Source organism: Coturnix japonica, chromosome 1 (genome assembly GCF_054131305.1).
Source record: "Coturnix japonica strain WE chromosome 1, WE-NBRP24, whole genome shotgun sequence".
Classification (NCBI taxonomy): domain Eukaryota; kingdom Metazoa; phylum Chordata; class Aves; order Galliformes; family Phasianidae; genus Coturnix; species Coturnix japonica.
In genome coordinates, this window is record NC_140663.1 from 13,561,606 (window position 1) to 13,573,644 (window position 12,039).

Sequence of the window (12,039 nt, forward strand, 5' to 3'; positions counted from 1 at the left end):
CAGTGAAATAGATACAGTTCTGAACAACAACAAAAAGGGAATTTGTTTGTCAGGATGTTCTTTGCAAAAAAAAAGATATATGGGTCTGATATTAAAAGAAGGAAACAAAAATGAGTTTGTTTAATGAATTGTTGTGGTTTAAGCCTGGCTGGCAGCTCAGTACTGCACAGCTGCCCCTGACCCAGAGTGGGGGAGAGAGTTGGGAAGGCAGAAGTGAAACAACTTGTGGGTTGAGATAAAGGCCATTCATTAGGCAAAGTAAAAGCTGCACATGCAGGCAAAGCAGAACAAGGAATTGATTTGCTACTTCTGTTTGGCAGGCAGGTGTTCTCTGCTTATGGGGGAGCAAGGATCATCGTGTCTGGTGGTTCCTTGGGCAGACAAATGCCCAGCCTCCCTGTTGGCAGGGCAGTGTGAGAAGTTTTTGGCTGTGTGCAAGCACTGCTCAGCAACAAACCATGGGTGTGTTATCACCACAGCTTTCATTAAAATTCCCAAACACAGCATCATACAAGCTTCCCCATGGAGTAATTCAAGTGAAAAAGAAAAGTGATGTATGCTCACATAAGAGCATGTGATATTTGAAATATATGCTTTCTAAAAATTAAACATCAGTCTTCTATGGGTAACTAAATGTTGTGCTTGCAAACCACCGAATGCTGTATTTCCCGGCAGGCAGCATAGCACCACACAGCTGCTCACTTCCTCTACCTCCCAGTGGGATGTGGGGGGAGTGAGGTGGAAGTGGGAGAATTGGTGGGTGGAGATAAAGGCAGTTTAATAGACAAAGCAAAAGCTGCACACGCAAGCAAAGCAAAATAAAGAATTCATTCACCACGTCCCATCTGGAGGAAGGCGTTTCCAGGAAAACAGGGCTGGTCACGCATCATGGTTACATGGGTGGGGATTGAGGTGGAGGAAAAAGAAGCAAAACAAAAAAGTGCCTTGTGGGTTTGAGACAGGAGCATTTCAGAGGAAAAAGAAAGCAAAAGTTGCATGTGAGCAAAAGAAAAAGTTTTTCTGTACTTCCAGTCAGTAAAGATTAGTCACTTCTTGTGAAGCAGGGCCTCAGGATGTGCACTGATTTCTTGGAAAGATGAATGCTTTCGTAACTAGAGTCCTTAATTCTCCTTTCCCACCTCCCCCCAGCTGTTATTGCTGAGCGTGATATCAGGGGGTATGGAAAATCCCTTCGATAGATTTGGGTAAGATCCTGTGGCCGTGTGCCCTCCCCACCTCTCGGCCATCTGCAACCTATGGCTTTGAGTTGGAGCCAGCCCTGATGCACGGCCAGCACTGCTCAGTGGTAGCCAAAACATCTCTATGGTGTCACTGCTGCTCTGGCGACAAATGCAGAGCACAGAACTACATGAGCTCCTTAAGCAACGCCAGCCCCTCACTGGCAGGCAGCACAAGAAGCTGAAAAATAAGTTTCATCTTGTGCAAGCACTGCCCAGCAGCAAACCATGAGTATGTTATCACCATTATTCTATGAAAAATCCAAAGTACAGCACCATGCAAGGCTCTGTGAAGGCAACTAACTCCATCCTGGCTGCCCACCCAGGGCACTTTGTTTTCTTATATATAATCTGAAAATGAAGAGAAACAAAACGTTAGCACCTGGAGAGATTAACAAATCCATCTGAAGTAAATCTTCATTTTATCATCAGGGGTTTCAGTTTAAGACAGTGTGTGAACATGTGTTTGTCCAGTAATAGAAATAGTTTTTTGAAGCTAAAGGAACACACATTTAAGTATTCACTTCTGTAGTTTCTGTGGTCTGTTCTTCAGTGCCAAATTTCTGTAATTTCGGGTGGAGGAATTGAATTCACTTCTGCTTAGCAGTTAAGTATAACAAAGGGTTCAATGTAAAAGCTTACAGGACAGGAAGGTAGTATATTGATCATGTAAAGAGGTCGGATTTGAAGCAAATTATATGTGAATGAGGTGAGTAAATACTGTAGTGTTTTAAGGTAGTTCTGTCTTTCTCAACAAATACAGTATATGTATATTACATTCAGATCATACAACGCCACATAGTAATGATTTCTGTCCAGCAAGCAGTGCTACCTAGACTGGTGGATCTTAAAGAGTTGGTTATATAAATGAGATCTTCAGGTTTTACACTGAACATAGTACAGAGTTTTTTGAAGGTGTCACAGACATCCTGATATGTTTATGGAGTTCATGAAGCTGTATGAACAAAGTGATTCCACACAAGGCATTTTAACTTTTCTTCTTTACTGATTACCTTTTTTTTTCCCCCTGGGAAATTGCTCTCATTATACAGATAAAGAAATCTTTATTCCAGTATTTCTAATCTCCTCTGTACTTTCCATTGCAGACTAAGTAGGTGTTATTGCCATGGCTCCTATTGTTTTTTCTTCCCTTAGTCATCTGTTCTCCTGCAAGTGTTTTGGAAGGTGTAAGATGAATTCCTTCAGGAGCTCTGACTGTAGGACAGCACTTTCTGCACAGATATTCCCAGTCTTCTTTGCTGTAGGTGTAGGGTCAAATTATCATAGAATCATAGACTCACAGAGTCACAAGGTTGGAAAGGACTCACAAGATCATCAAGTCCAACCATCCTCCCATTAGCACTGCTACCAAAAACCACTAAACCGTATCTCATTGCTCCTCATCCAGACGCCTCTTGACCACTGCCAGGGACGGCGACTCCACCACCTCCCTTGACAGACTATTCCAGTGCCTGACCACTCTCTGAGAGAAAAGGTTTTTCCTTAAATTGAAGATGATACAAGCTATATCAGTTGAAAACCACGTACTATTGATGCTTACTGACCTGAATTGTGATGTCAGACTTTGGTGTTTCAATCCTTACAGTCCTTTCAGGGATGCTGACTTTGTGGAAGTGTTCTTAGTTCATCAGGTCCCTGACAACAAACGCTTGGTGGCTCAGAGAAGTGTGAGCATGGGAGGCCTATCCTATAAGCTGAAGTGCTGTTTTTTCCATGTAACTTAAGCCTGAAATTTTCTAGGTTTATAGGAATTCAGTTTTGGATAATACAGAAAATTCCAGTTAACATGAATTAATAACATAAATAGTTAGTATAAATTAAAAAGAAATAAAAGGAAATTTTTGTTTGAGATTGGCAATTCTGATATTGCAAAACTTCCTCTACTGTATTTTGAAGCTGTTTGCAGCGGTCACTATGAAAACCTGCATTTACCGATATGTTTGTATGCATTTCTGCACTGTGCAGTGGCATGAAAATAATGTGATTTAGATCTGAATGAGAGTAATAAATGGTGACCTTTAGAGAGGCTCACTAATTATTAAAAATAGTAAGTTGTAAGTGATGTAACCTGGTTATTTAATCTGTCTCTTGCTCCAGGGTAAGATCAAAGAACTGTTAGGACTTATAGCTTCCTAACTTGTTCCTAAAGATACACAGTGATAGAGATCTCATGTCTGGCTACCTATAACCAAGAAAGATGATAAAGCAATGGAATGAAGTTCAACTTATGCACTTGAAGTGCAGAGAATTCAGTTTATGGTCAAGCCTGTTTCTACGTGTTCTGTCCACGTGGGGGTCAGCGTCAATATGTAGCAGTGTTTTCTTCATAGGTATATTCCAGATTTCTCATTATTTCTGCCTAAAACTTAATTATGTCATTGCTTAAATTGAGCATTGAGTATCAAGAAGGCAAGGTAACTAGACTGAGAAGTTTCCAAAGTGCAGTTTTCATTTGTTTATTCCTTTTTTCCTTGCAGAGGCACAAGATTTTTCACTTGCATTCAATTCGTGGCCTGTTGTGATACCTAGAACCATGTCAACATTGCTGCTGTATTTCCACCTTTTCTTCATTCATTTTCTTTTGTTCTTAAGTAATACCAAACCTAAACTAGCTGTCTAAGCTTAATAGATATTTCTTGTTCAATGGTCTCCTGTTTTCAGGCCAGTTTTTGGCTTGTCAAAATAATTTAATATTTATTTATTTACATTTTTTAGATGTTTGATAATGGCTCTGAGATTTCATAACCATTCTTTTAAATAAAGCACACAGATTTTTAGTTCAGCTACCATGTTAGTCAGTGTTAGAAGTTTTTGCTCTGTAGTTATTTTTGTTTCTGATGTATCTTATAGATGTTAATGTGCTTGTTATGTATTGCTTTGTACTTCAAGACACCACAGTACATAAGCTAAGCTTTGCTCAAATCTGAACTACATAACAAAAAGAAAGGTGAGAAGACTCAACTAGTAGTACTGGTAGACTTTAAGGAAAGGTTGTGAATTAGAAGGGTGGAAAACTGAGCAGATTCTTGATTGATATCATTAAAATATCTTCATTAGTATCTGATTTTTTTAATAAGATTTTTTTCTCTCTTTTGAACAGAAATCTTTTGGACAGAGATACATTTTCTAAATCTGATCCAAGTAAGTATGGAGCATTTTACTGTTTATTCCTCATCATATATTTCAAATAAAATGAGATTAGTGCATTAGTTTGATGTCTGCTGGGTTTACATTGTCTTTGTGACAGTTCTTTAATGCAGTGCTGGCTGTGCTTATAGCTCCTCTTACAGGAACTGGAATTTTAAAGACTCTGTGATCACTGCTGCATTCCTGAACTGTGCTGCCCCTTAGTCAAGCAGTCCAGCTACATTTTCTCAAAGTCAATGACTGCAGAAAAGTCTTCCAATGAATTTAGCTGTGGGGGGGACTTTTGATTTAAAATCGATGCCTTCCCATACCAAACATTTTATAACAGCTTATCAAGGAACTGAGACCACAGAATATTTACATGTTTCTTTCTTTTTCCTTTTTTCCCTGATAGCGGTGAATCAAAGTACTCCTGTATTGTTTATCGATTAATGCTTAGATTATGTTGTCTTGTGTCAATTTGGCCCCCTCTACAACTCTCCGTATCTTTTTATCTGTAGATTTATTTTCTTTTTTGTAAGCCTAATCTTTTTTTTTTCCTTAGAATACCATGTACTGTACTCAGTGGCACTGGAAATAAGCCCTGAGACAGACATGCTTCCATCATGTGTTTGGGCACGTAACCGTGTCCTGGTGGGATATACTTGAATACTGAATTGTGAGGCAGTATGAAATATAAAAGTACTTTTCTGAGTGTTTATTTGTTGGATCTTAATCAAATGTTTCTCAAGAGAGGTTTCACAGTAGACCTTTGATTACTTCTGCTTCCTGGGGAGTAGATGCATGAAGGTAGGAGTGCCTTTGAAATTCTTAAGCTATAAAGGTGTTGTTGTTGTTTTTCAAATGAAGACATAGGTAATATCATGTCTCTGATACAGGGAGTTTTTGAAGAAGCAGAGTATGTTGTGTACTGCAAACTGTTTTTAAGCAATTTAGAAGAGTGTTCAGTGGTCTGTTACCCCTGATGGCTTAAATTCAGGGATTTCTGTGTTGAATTAAGACATCTTTAAACAAAATTGATGAGATGTCCCTAACAGCATTTAAGCTTAAAAACTAGGCAAGCCCGTCAGGTTTTTATCAGATAGGAAACTGTATTAGGCATAAATTTCAAGATGTGACTTGTGTAGAAGGAGGCCATGATCCATTCTGACTGTCGCAGCTTCTTCCAGGCAGCCCTGAAAGCTACATAAATAACCAGCACTAGTTAGAGCTTCTGCCAGCCAGGGGAGCACACAAGGCCCTGCCAAACACATTTCAGAAGGAAAGTGTTAGCAGCTAGGAGCTAGAAACACAGCTGCTGAAGGTACTCCTGGAACTACGCTTCTGGAATGCAACCTGTAAAGGCAACACTCCATGCAAAAGACTTCCAAAGAGGATGTGGTCTGTGGGCAAACCATGCTGGGGCAGGGTTGTTGCGTGGCCCACAGCAGGGAAGGGACAGGAAAACCTGAAGAAATCTTGCTGTTTATCTTTATAATATCATTGAGATGTAAGGCGGTGATATTTTTATAGAATTAAATTAAGTTACTTGGATATACTTTTTAAAGTGTTATAACCTTGTCTGTCAGTTCAAAACACAGTGTTTTCTTGTTTCTTGTAAACGGTTTATTTAAAGCATTCAAATTGGTGATGTACTTCAGAGTTGGGGTTCCCATTGTGAACGTCCAGTTATTGTGCCAGTCAGGCCTATATAAAAACATGGAATACAGTATTACATCACTTGGTAAAGAAAGAAAGGGAAAACTTACCTCTAGAAATGCTCATACTTGTGTTTGCACTTAGGAAATGATTTGGCAAAGTGGCTTTGATGGTGGATGCAAGCAGTGCAGATTTTGTATTCTGAAGGCTACTTATTAGCTAATTAGTTTGATGCCAGTGTCCTTTGTTTGAATGCAGATACATGGCTATAATATAACTGTGGAAGTTAGAAGGGTGTAATGTGAAAAATGCTATTTTTTATGTACTTGGAAGTGTAGCAGCATGTCTTTCCTCAGTTTCTGTTTGGACAAAGACCATTCTTGCACTAGTTTTGAATACAGGAACTTTACCCTGTTAGCTAAAAAAGGTGTCAAATCCAAAACCACACTGCTTTCAGACAATCTACTTTTAGGCCAACTGGATTTACAGCCACCAGATCTCATAAAAGATAGGACTACCCCAAGTTGCTGTGTATATTAAGATCTCACTGGCTTTGAGGCCATTTCTGATATGCATTTCAAACCCTAGCAAAATTTTCGAGAAAATCCACTTATGTATTTATTTATTTATTTATTATATTTCTCATAGAGTCTGAGCTAAAGCAGTGATTACATGATGAGGCAGAGAGAAGACCTTCTGCCATGGAGCTACAGATTTGTTAGTGTGGTCTTTCTTTAGGCAGTTGGGCAAAATTATTTTCCCATACACTGACTGACCAAACAGCCACTCCAAACCACTGTACACTGTGGCAGCATCACCAATTAGGATGGAATGTTCTCTTGTGTAACTACTCAGTAGTGTAATAGAAATTAGAGTGTCTTACAAAAAACTGGAAAGGTAGAATCGAGATCCTCCTGGGGGGGATGGACCCATATAAGAAAGTAACGAGAAGAATCTCATGGCACTTGGAGTAAAAGGACTTTCAGGAAAGCTCTGCCTAAAAGGTGTAGAAGCTGGTCAGCAAAGAGCCTGCTGGAACTGGGTACAAGTTCGTGGGAGGATTACCATGGAGAAAGGGCCAGCTTTACTGTGGGTGTCACTTTCTTGTGAGGGAATGGAGGTTTTTATGCTTGGAAGAACTGAGGTGAAGAGTTAGTGTAATTTCCAGGTTAAAGGATAAGTGTATAAGAATTCAGTGAGAGAGGACTAGAGTAAGGTAAGGGATGCTCAAACTATATAGGAAAATAAGAAGTGGGAGACTGCTGTGTTTTGTGAACTGAATCTGTAACCATTGAAACATCTGCTCTCTTCTTTAGTGAAACTTTGATCTATCTAGAATTTGACACTATCTTAAATGCTCCAATTACTAAATGTTAATTAAATTACTAAATGTTAACATTTTTGAGTATTGGTATCTTCCCTTGGAAGAGCTCATTTGGAAAAGCACATCTCTCCAGTTGGAAATGACTTTGAGAAGGTTGTTTAGGAGGATTACTGTAATTAGTATAATACCGGGATCTTTATGAAACCTCTCCTAAAGCTATCAGAGTAATAAATCATACCACCAGTGGAGATCAGTAACTTGGACAAATACGTGACAATCTGGGGGGCAATCATTTTTATAAGAAAGAAAGAAGAACCTTTTAAATTATTCTAAATTTGCAAAGTTTTTATGAGAAAGTATGTGACTTTCATGAGCCTTTTTCTTTACAGCTAAGTCTTTTGTTGTTGTTGTTGTTGTTTATTAGATCATAGAATCATAGAATTACCCAGGTTGGAAAAGACCTTGAAGATCACGTCCAACCACAGCCTAACCATAGCACCCTCTGCTAAATCATATCCCTGAGCACCACATCCAAACGGGTCTTAAACACATCCAGGGATGGTGACTCAACCACCTCCCTGGGGAGCATATTCCAGTACTTAACTACCCTTTCTGTAAAGAATTGTTTCCTAACATTCAACCTAAACTTACCTTGGCGCAACTTGAGGCCATTTCCCCTCATCCTGTCACTTGTCACCAGTGAGAAGAGATTTGCCCCACTCTCACTGTAAGCACCTTTCAGATACTGGAAGAGAGCGATAAGGTCTCCCCTCAGCCTTCTTTTCCCCAGACTAAAAAGCCCCAGCTCCCTCAGCCTCTCCTCATAGGGCTGATTCTCTAAGCCCTTCACAAGCCTCGTTGCCCTTCTCTGGACCTGCTCCAGTACCTCCATGTCTTTCCTGGTCGGAGGTGCCCAAAACTGAACACAGTACTTGAGGCGAGGCCTCACCTTTGCTTCATATGTACTTCCATGTCAGACACCATTCTGTCAGGCTGCCTCTTTACTGACAGCAGCAGAATGTAATGGAATATTGGGCAGAAGGCTCAGCCTCCACTGCCATACCACCAACATCCACCTCTGATGTTGCAGGCCAGTGTAATAAATTAAGAGGCATTACTTTCAGAGCAGCCCTCATGTGTCGTATATACAACCAGCTAAATAGCAGAAAATTGCAAGTCAAACTATTGATTCTTAGCTTTTTTTCCTCCTGCCTTAAGTTTATAAACATATGTATAATATATATAAGTGGTTCTTATATTAGAGATGTGGTCCCAGTACTGAAATGTCCTTTCGGAAGCACTGGGAAGCCACTGAGAATGGAGGGGAAAAGAAGCCCACTAATGACTCAGCAAGGAAAAGGTGAGAAGGATGGCACTGCTTACTCTATATCCTCTAAAGAGAAAAACCCAAATTATAGTGAACTGACTACAGAGAAACTCATACTAGCAGAGGTGTGAGCAGCCTTCTAAAAAGTAGAAAAAGAATTAGAGACTGAATTAGGCTTAAGGCGGAGCTTTACCGATTTTTTTATTTTGCATGACTTCCATCTTATTCAACCACAGTAGAAGACTAAAATTATTTAACAGTTATCTTCTTTTAGCCTTTTTGTTCATAACTCTTTCATTTGGTTTCATAAACTGAGGAGATAAAGTAGTGCCAAAATGCCTTTTTTCTGAAACTTTGATAGTAACGGGTATTTTACAGTTGTTTTGTTGCTTTCTTCTCCTTAACATTAAATTTCTCATCTTTTATATTCCTTTTTTTGTTTCACAGCAATGGTGCACAGTTGTTACCGTAATTTACTTTTGAAATTAGTAAGATATTTGCCTTCTCAGAAACCACTACTGAAGACAGAAAATGTTTCTCATTGCTGGATTCATGGTATTCAGTTAAAAAAGAGTTGCCAGTGGAGAAAGTGGAAGGGAAATGTGAGAGAGTGCATGATTTCATGTTAGCACCAGGAGTATTTCCAGATAATATTTCTTAGTTTGTTTTTATATGTGGAAACTTCCTTTGACAACATTTCCCACATCTGCCAGGATTAACTTGGCACAGATCTCAATAGATACGAAGGTTAGTTGGAAATTTAGTAACCTTTAGATGTCTCCATAGCTGATTTTGTAGCTTCCATTTCACTCTTATTTTTCTGTTTAGCTTCGTTCTTCATATATGATATATTTCAGCAATCTTCTCCAAAGAGTGCTGTAAAAATAGGCTCGTTGCTTTGGATTCATCCTACTATAATCAGGAACCAAAGCCAGTAGTGTGATTGTCCGAGGTTTCATTTAGAGTGAATGAAGGAAGACAGAGATTGATTTCGATTTATTTTTTGTATAAAAGCTTTTTCTTCTACAAGTATCTTCTTGGGAAAAAATAAAGTTGAACTGTTAAGTTCTGTGTCAAGCTGAAATGTTGAACTTGCTTTTTTTTTGCTCTTCCTAATGTGTTTTTTGTGTGTATTACCTTCCAAGTAAGAAGAAAGCATAATTTGAAGCATGACTTCATTTCTGCTTAGATCAGTTGATGATTCTGACTTGGTTGAGAACAAAACCAGCCTTATACCTTCTACTCAAAATAGTGGTATTTTTGTCTTCTGTTGGGAAGTAATGATTGGTACAGGAGAAGAATTTGACAGACAGAAATGTTTGTGCATCTGTATTTCCCTTATTTAGGAAATGGTGAGAGTTTCAGGATATCATTGCTTTACAGTTGTTAGGTACAGTAGTTCAAAACTGTTGAAGTTTGCAGTACTCATTCAGTGCAAATGATTTATGCTTATACTCGTAGTATGGGAGACCTAATTAACTGTACCTCTGTGATGAAAGCTGAAGATTCATGTGAAGTAGATTCTGTATTAGAAGAACAAATCTGTAAGCACAGTGAAACCAGGGAGGTGATGCTTCTTGATGTTTTAAACACAGATTACATAGGCAGATGTAATTGATTCAATTTGTATTAGGTTTTAATACAGAGAGATATGTATGCAATATACTTAAGTACGTGAGAAGAACTTACAGCAGAACAAAGAAAGAATACCTGACAATTTTTTTCCTTTTTCCACTTCTACTTCCTGTCTCACTGCAGTGGGGACCTCATTTGTTTTTATTTTAATTCTCTCATCTCCTGAAAGAAGAAGAAATTTAGTGTAATTATGCACTGGGTTAACTAGGATAGTTAAGACTATCCACATTTAATGAAAACCTGCTTTTATCCAGTTTTGCTCCTAAGGATTGTAGGTGATTTTCTGGAGGCCAGTTTTAGTTGTTGCCTCCCATTTTAGAACCACTCTATTTCATAATTCATTGTGTCAACAACCAGACTATCTTGTCACTTATATGGGGGGACATACTCAAAACTGAGGGGAAACACTAATACCTGATTTTCCAAGTTAGTAGTTTTGACAGCAAAATGGACTACAAAATCAACATATTTAATTAAAATAAAACAACATTCAATTCTCAAAATGATCTTTTTTTTTTTTTTCTCTTTTTTTTTCCTTTCACAGTCTGCGTTTTGTACACACAAGCCATTGGAAACAAAGAATGGAGAGAGGTAAGATGTACATATATATACACATGTGTATAAACTTTTGTAGTATATAATGCTTGCCATTTGCCCCGAAGAGAGAATGTCATTGCCTCTTGATTGCCATGCTAAACAGTAGGAACCCTATATTCCAGTGAGGAATACCTAGTCACATTATTCTCATGTTTCATATCTGTATCCCATTTTTTCATCAAAAGGTGAAGTAAAATAAAATATGCAGTTATTCTGTTTTACACCCTTTGTGAGGTATATGAAGTCAAACTGTCAGTCGGAGCACGGTTTGTGTATATCAGGAGAGAAGGAAACTCAAGCAGTACAAGATCTGTGGAAAGATACAGCTGTTGTGATGTCTAGGATCAGCAAAAGTAACCTACAGGTGTGGTGGCATAGTGTTGGTACAGGGTTTGAGAGAAGTTAGGTCCTACTGAAAATGTGTTCATCAGACAAAAAGGGAGGAAGAGTGATGTGCATAGGTTGTACTATATCTTAGCCTATCCATGTAAATTTTGCAGGCATATGTCATATCTTAAGAAAGTAAATCAAATATCTCTCAATTAGATAAACACAGCATGTCAGCATGGATATCCTATAGCTGTCTCCCTGTACATAGTTATCAAATTCTTTTTCCTTTAATGTTATTCTTTGAAAGAAGTGAAAGCATTGGAGGAAGGGTCGTCATCTTTCCTTTCTCTGGATGGAATGTGCTTTTTAGCTGCCTTAAATGGAGGATTGATGGTTACTTGAAAAGCCACGAGAGGAATTAACTGTCTTGCTGTTGCTCACTGTAAGAAAGAGCAGCTGTGATATTCTTGTTTTCAGAACTGATATTCTTTGTGTTTACTACTGTCTGAAGGGGCTCAGGGTACAGAAATCAAACCTCTTCATTTATTTTTGGCATTCTTGTTAGTTGTTTGGAGAAACATAATTTGGGATGAAACAGTGGATGTGGATTTCCATTCTGTCAGCCTTAGAGAACTGAATTTGTCTCTGTCCTGGACAAAAGCTCATCATTTGTAGTTAACTTACTGCTCTCTCTAGTTCTGTACTGTGTACCTGACATGCTTTCAGTATGCCTACGGGATCTCACATTCCTCTCATGATTTCTGTAAAAAAATGTCAGACTG

General features: G+C 38.6%; 1 protein-coding gene across 2 annotated transcripts in view; it reads left to right on the forward strand.

Moving 5' to 3' along the window:
* Positions 1-12,039, forward strand: part of CPNE8 (copine 8) — an 82,234-nt gene that overhangs the window by 7,715 nt on the left and 62,480 nt on the right. For both annotated transcript variants that reach the window (XM_015851701.3, XM_085512000.1), the window contains exons 2-3: positions 4,360-4,400; positions 10,875-10,921. In XM_015851701.3, coding sequence (XP_015707187.1) covers positions 4,360-4,400; positions 10,875-10,921 — 88 coding nt within the window. The remainder of the gene's footprint in view (positions 1-4,359; positions 4,401-10,874; positions 10,922-12,039) is intronic.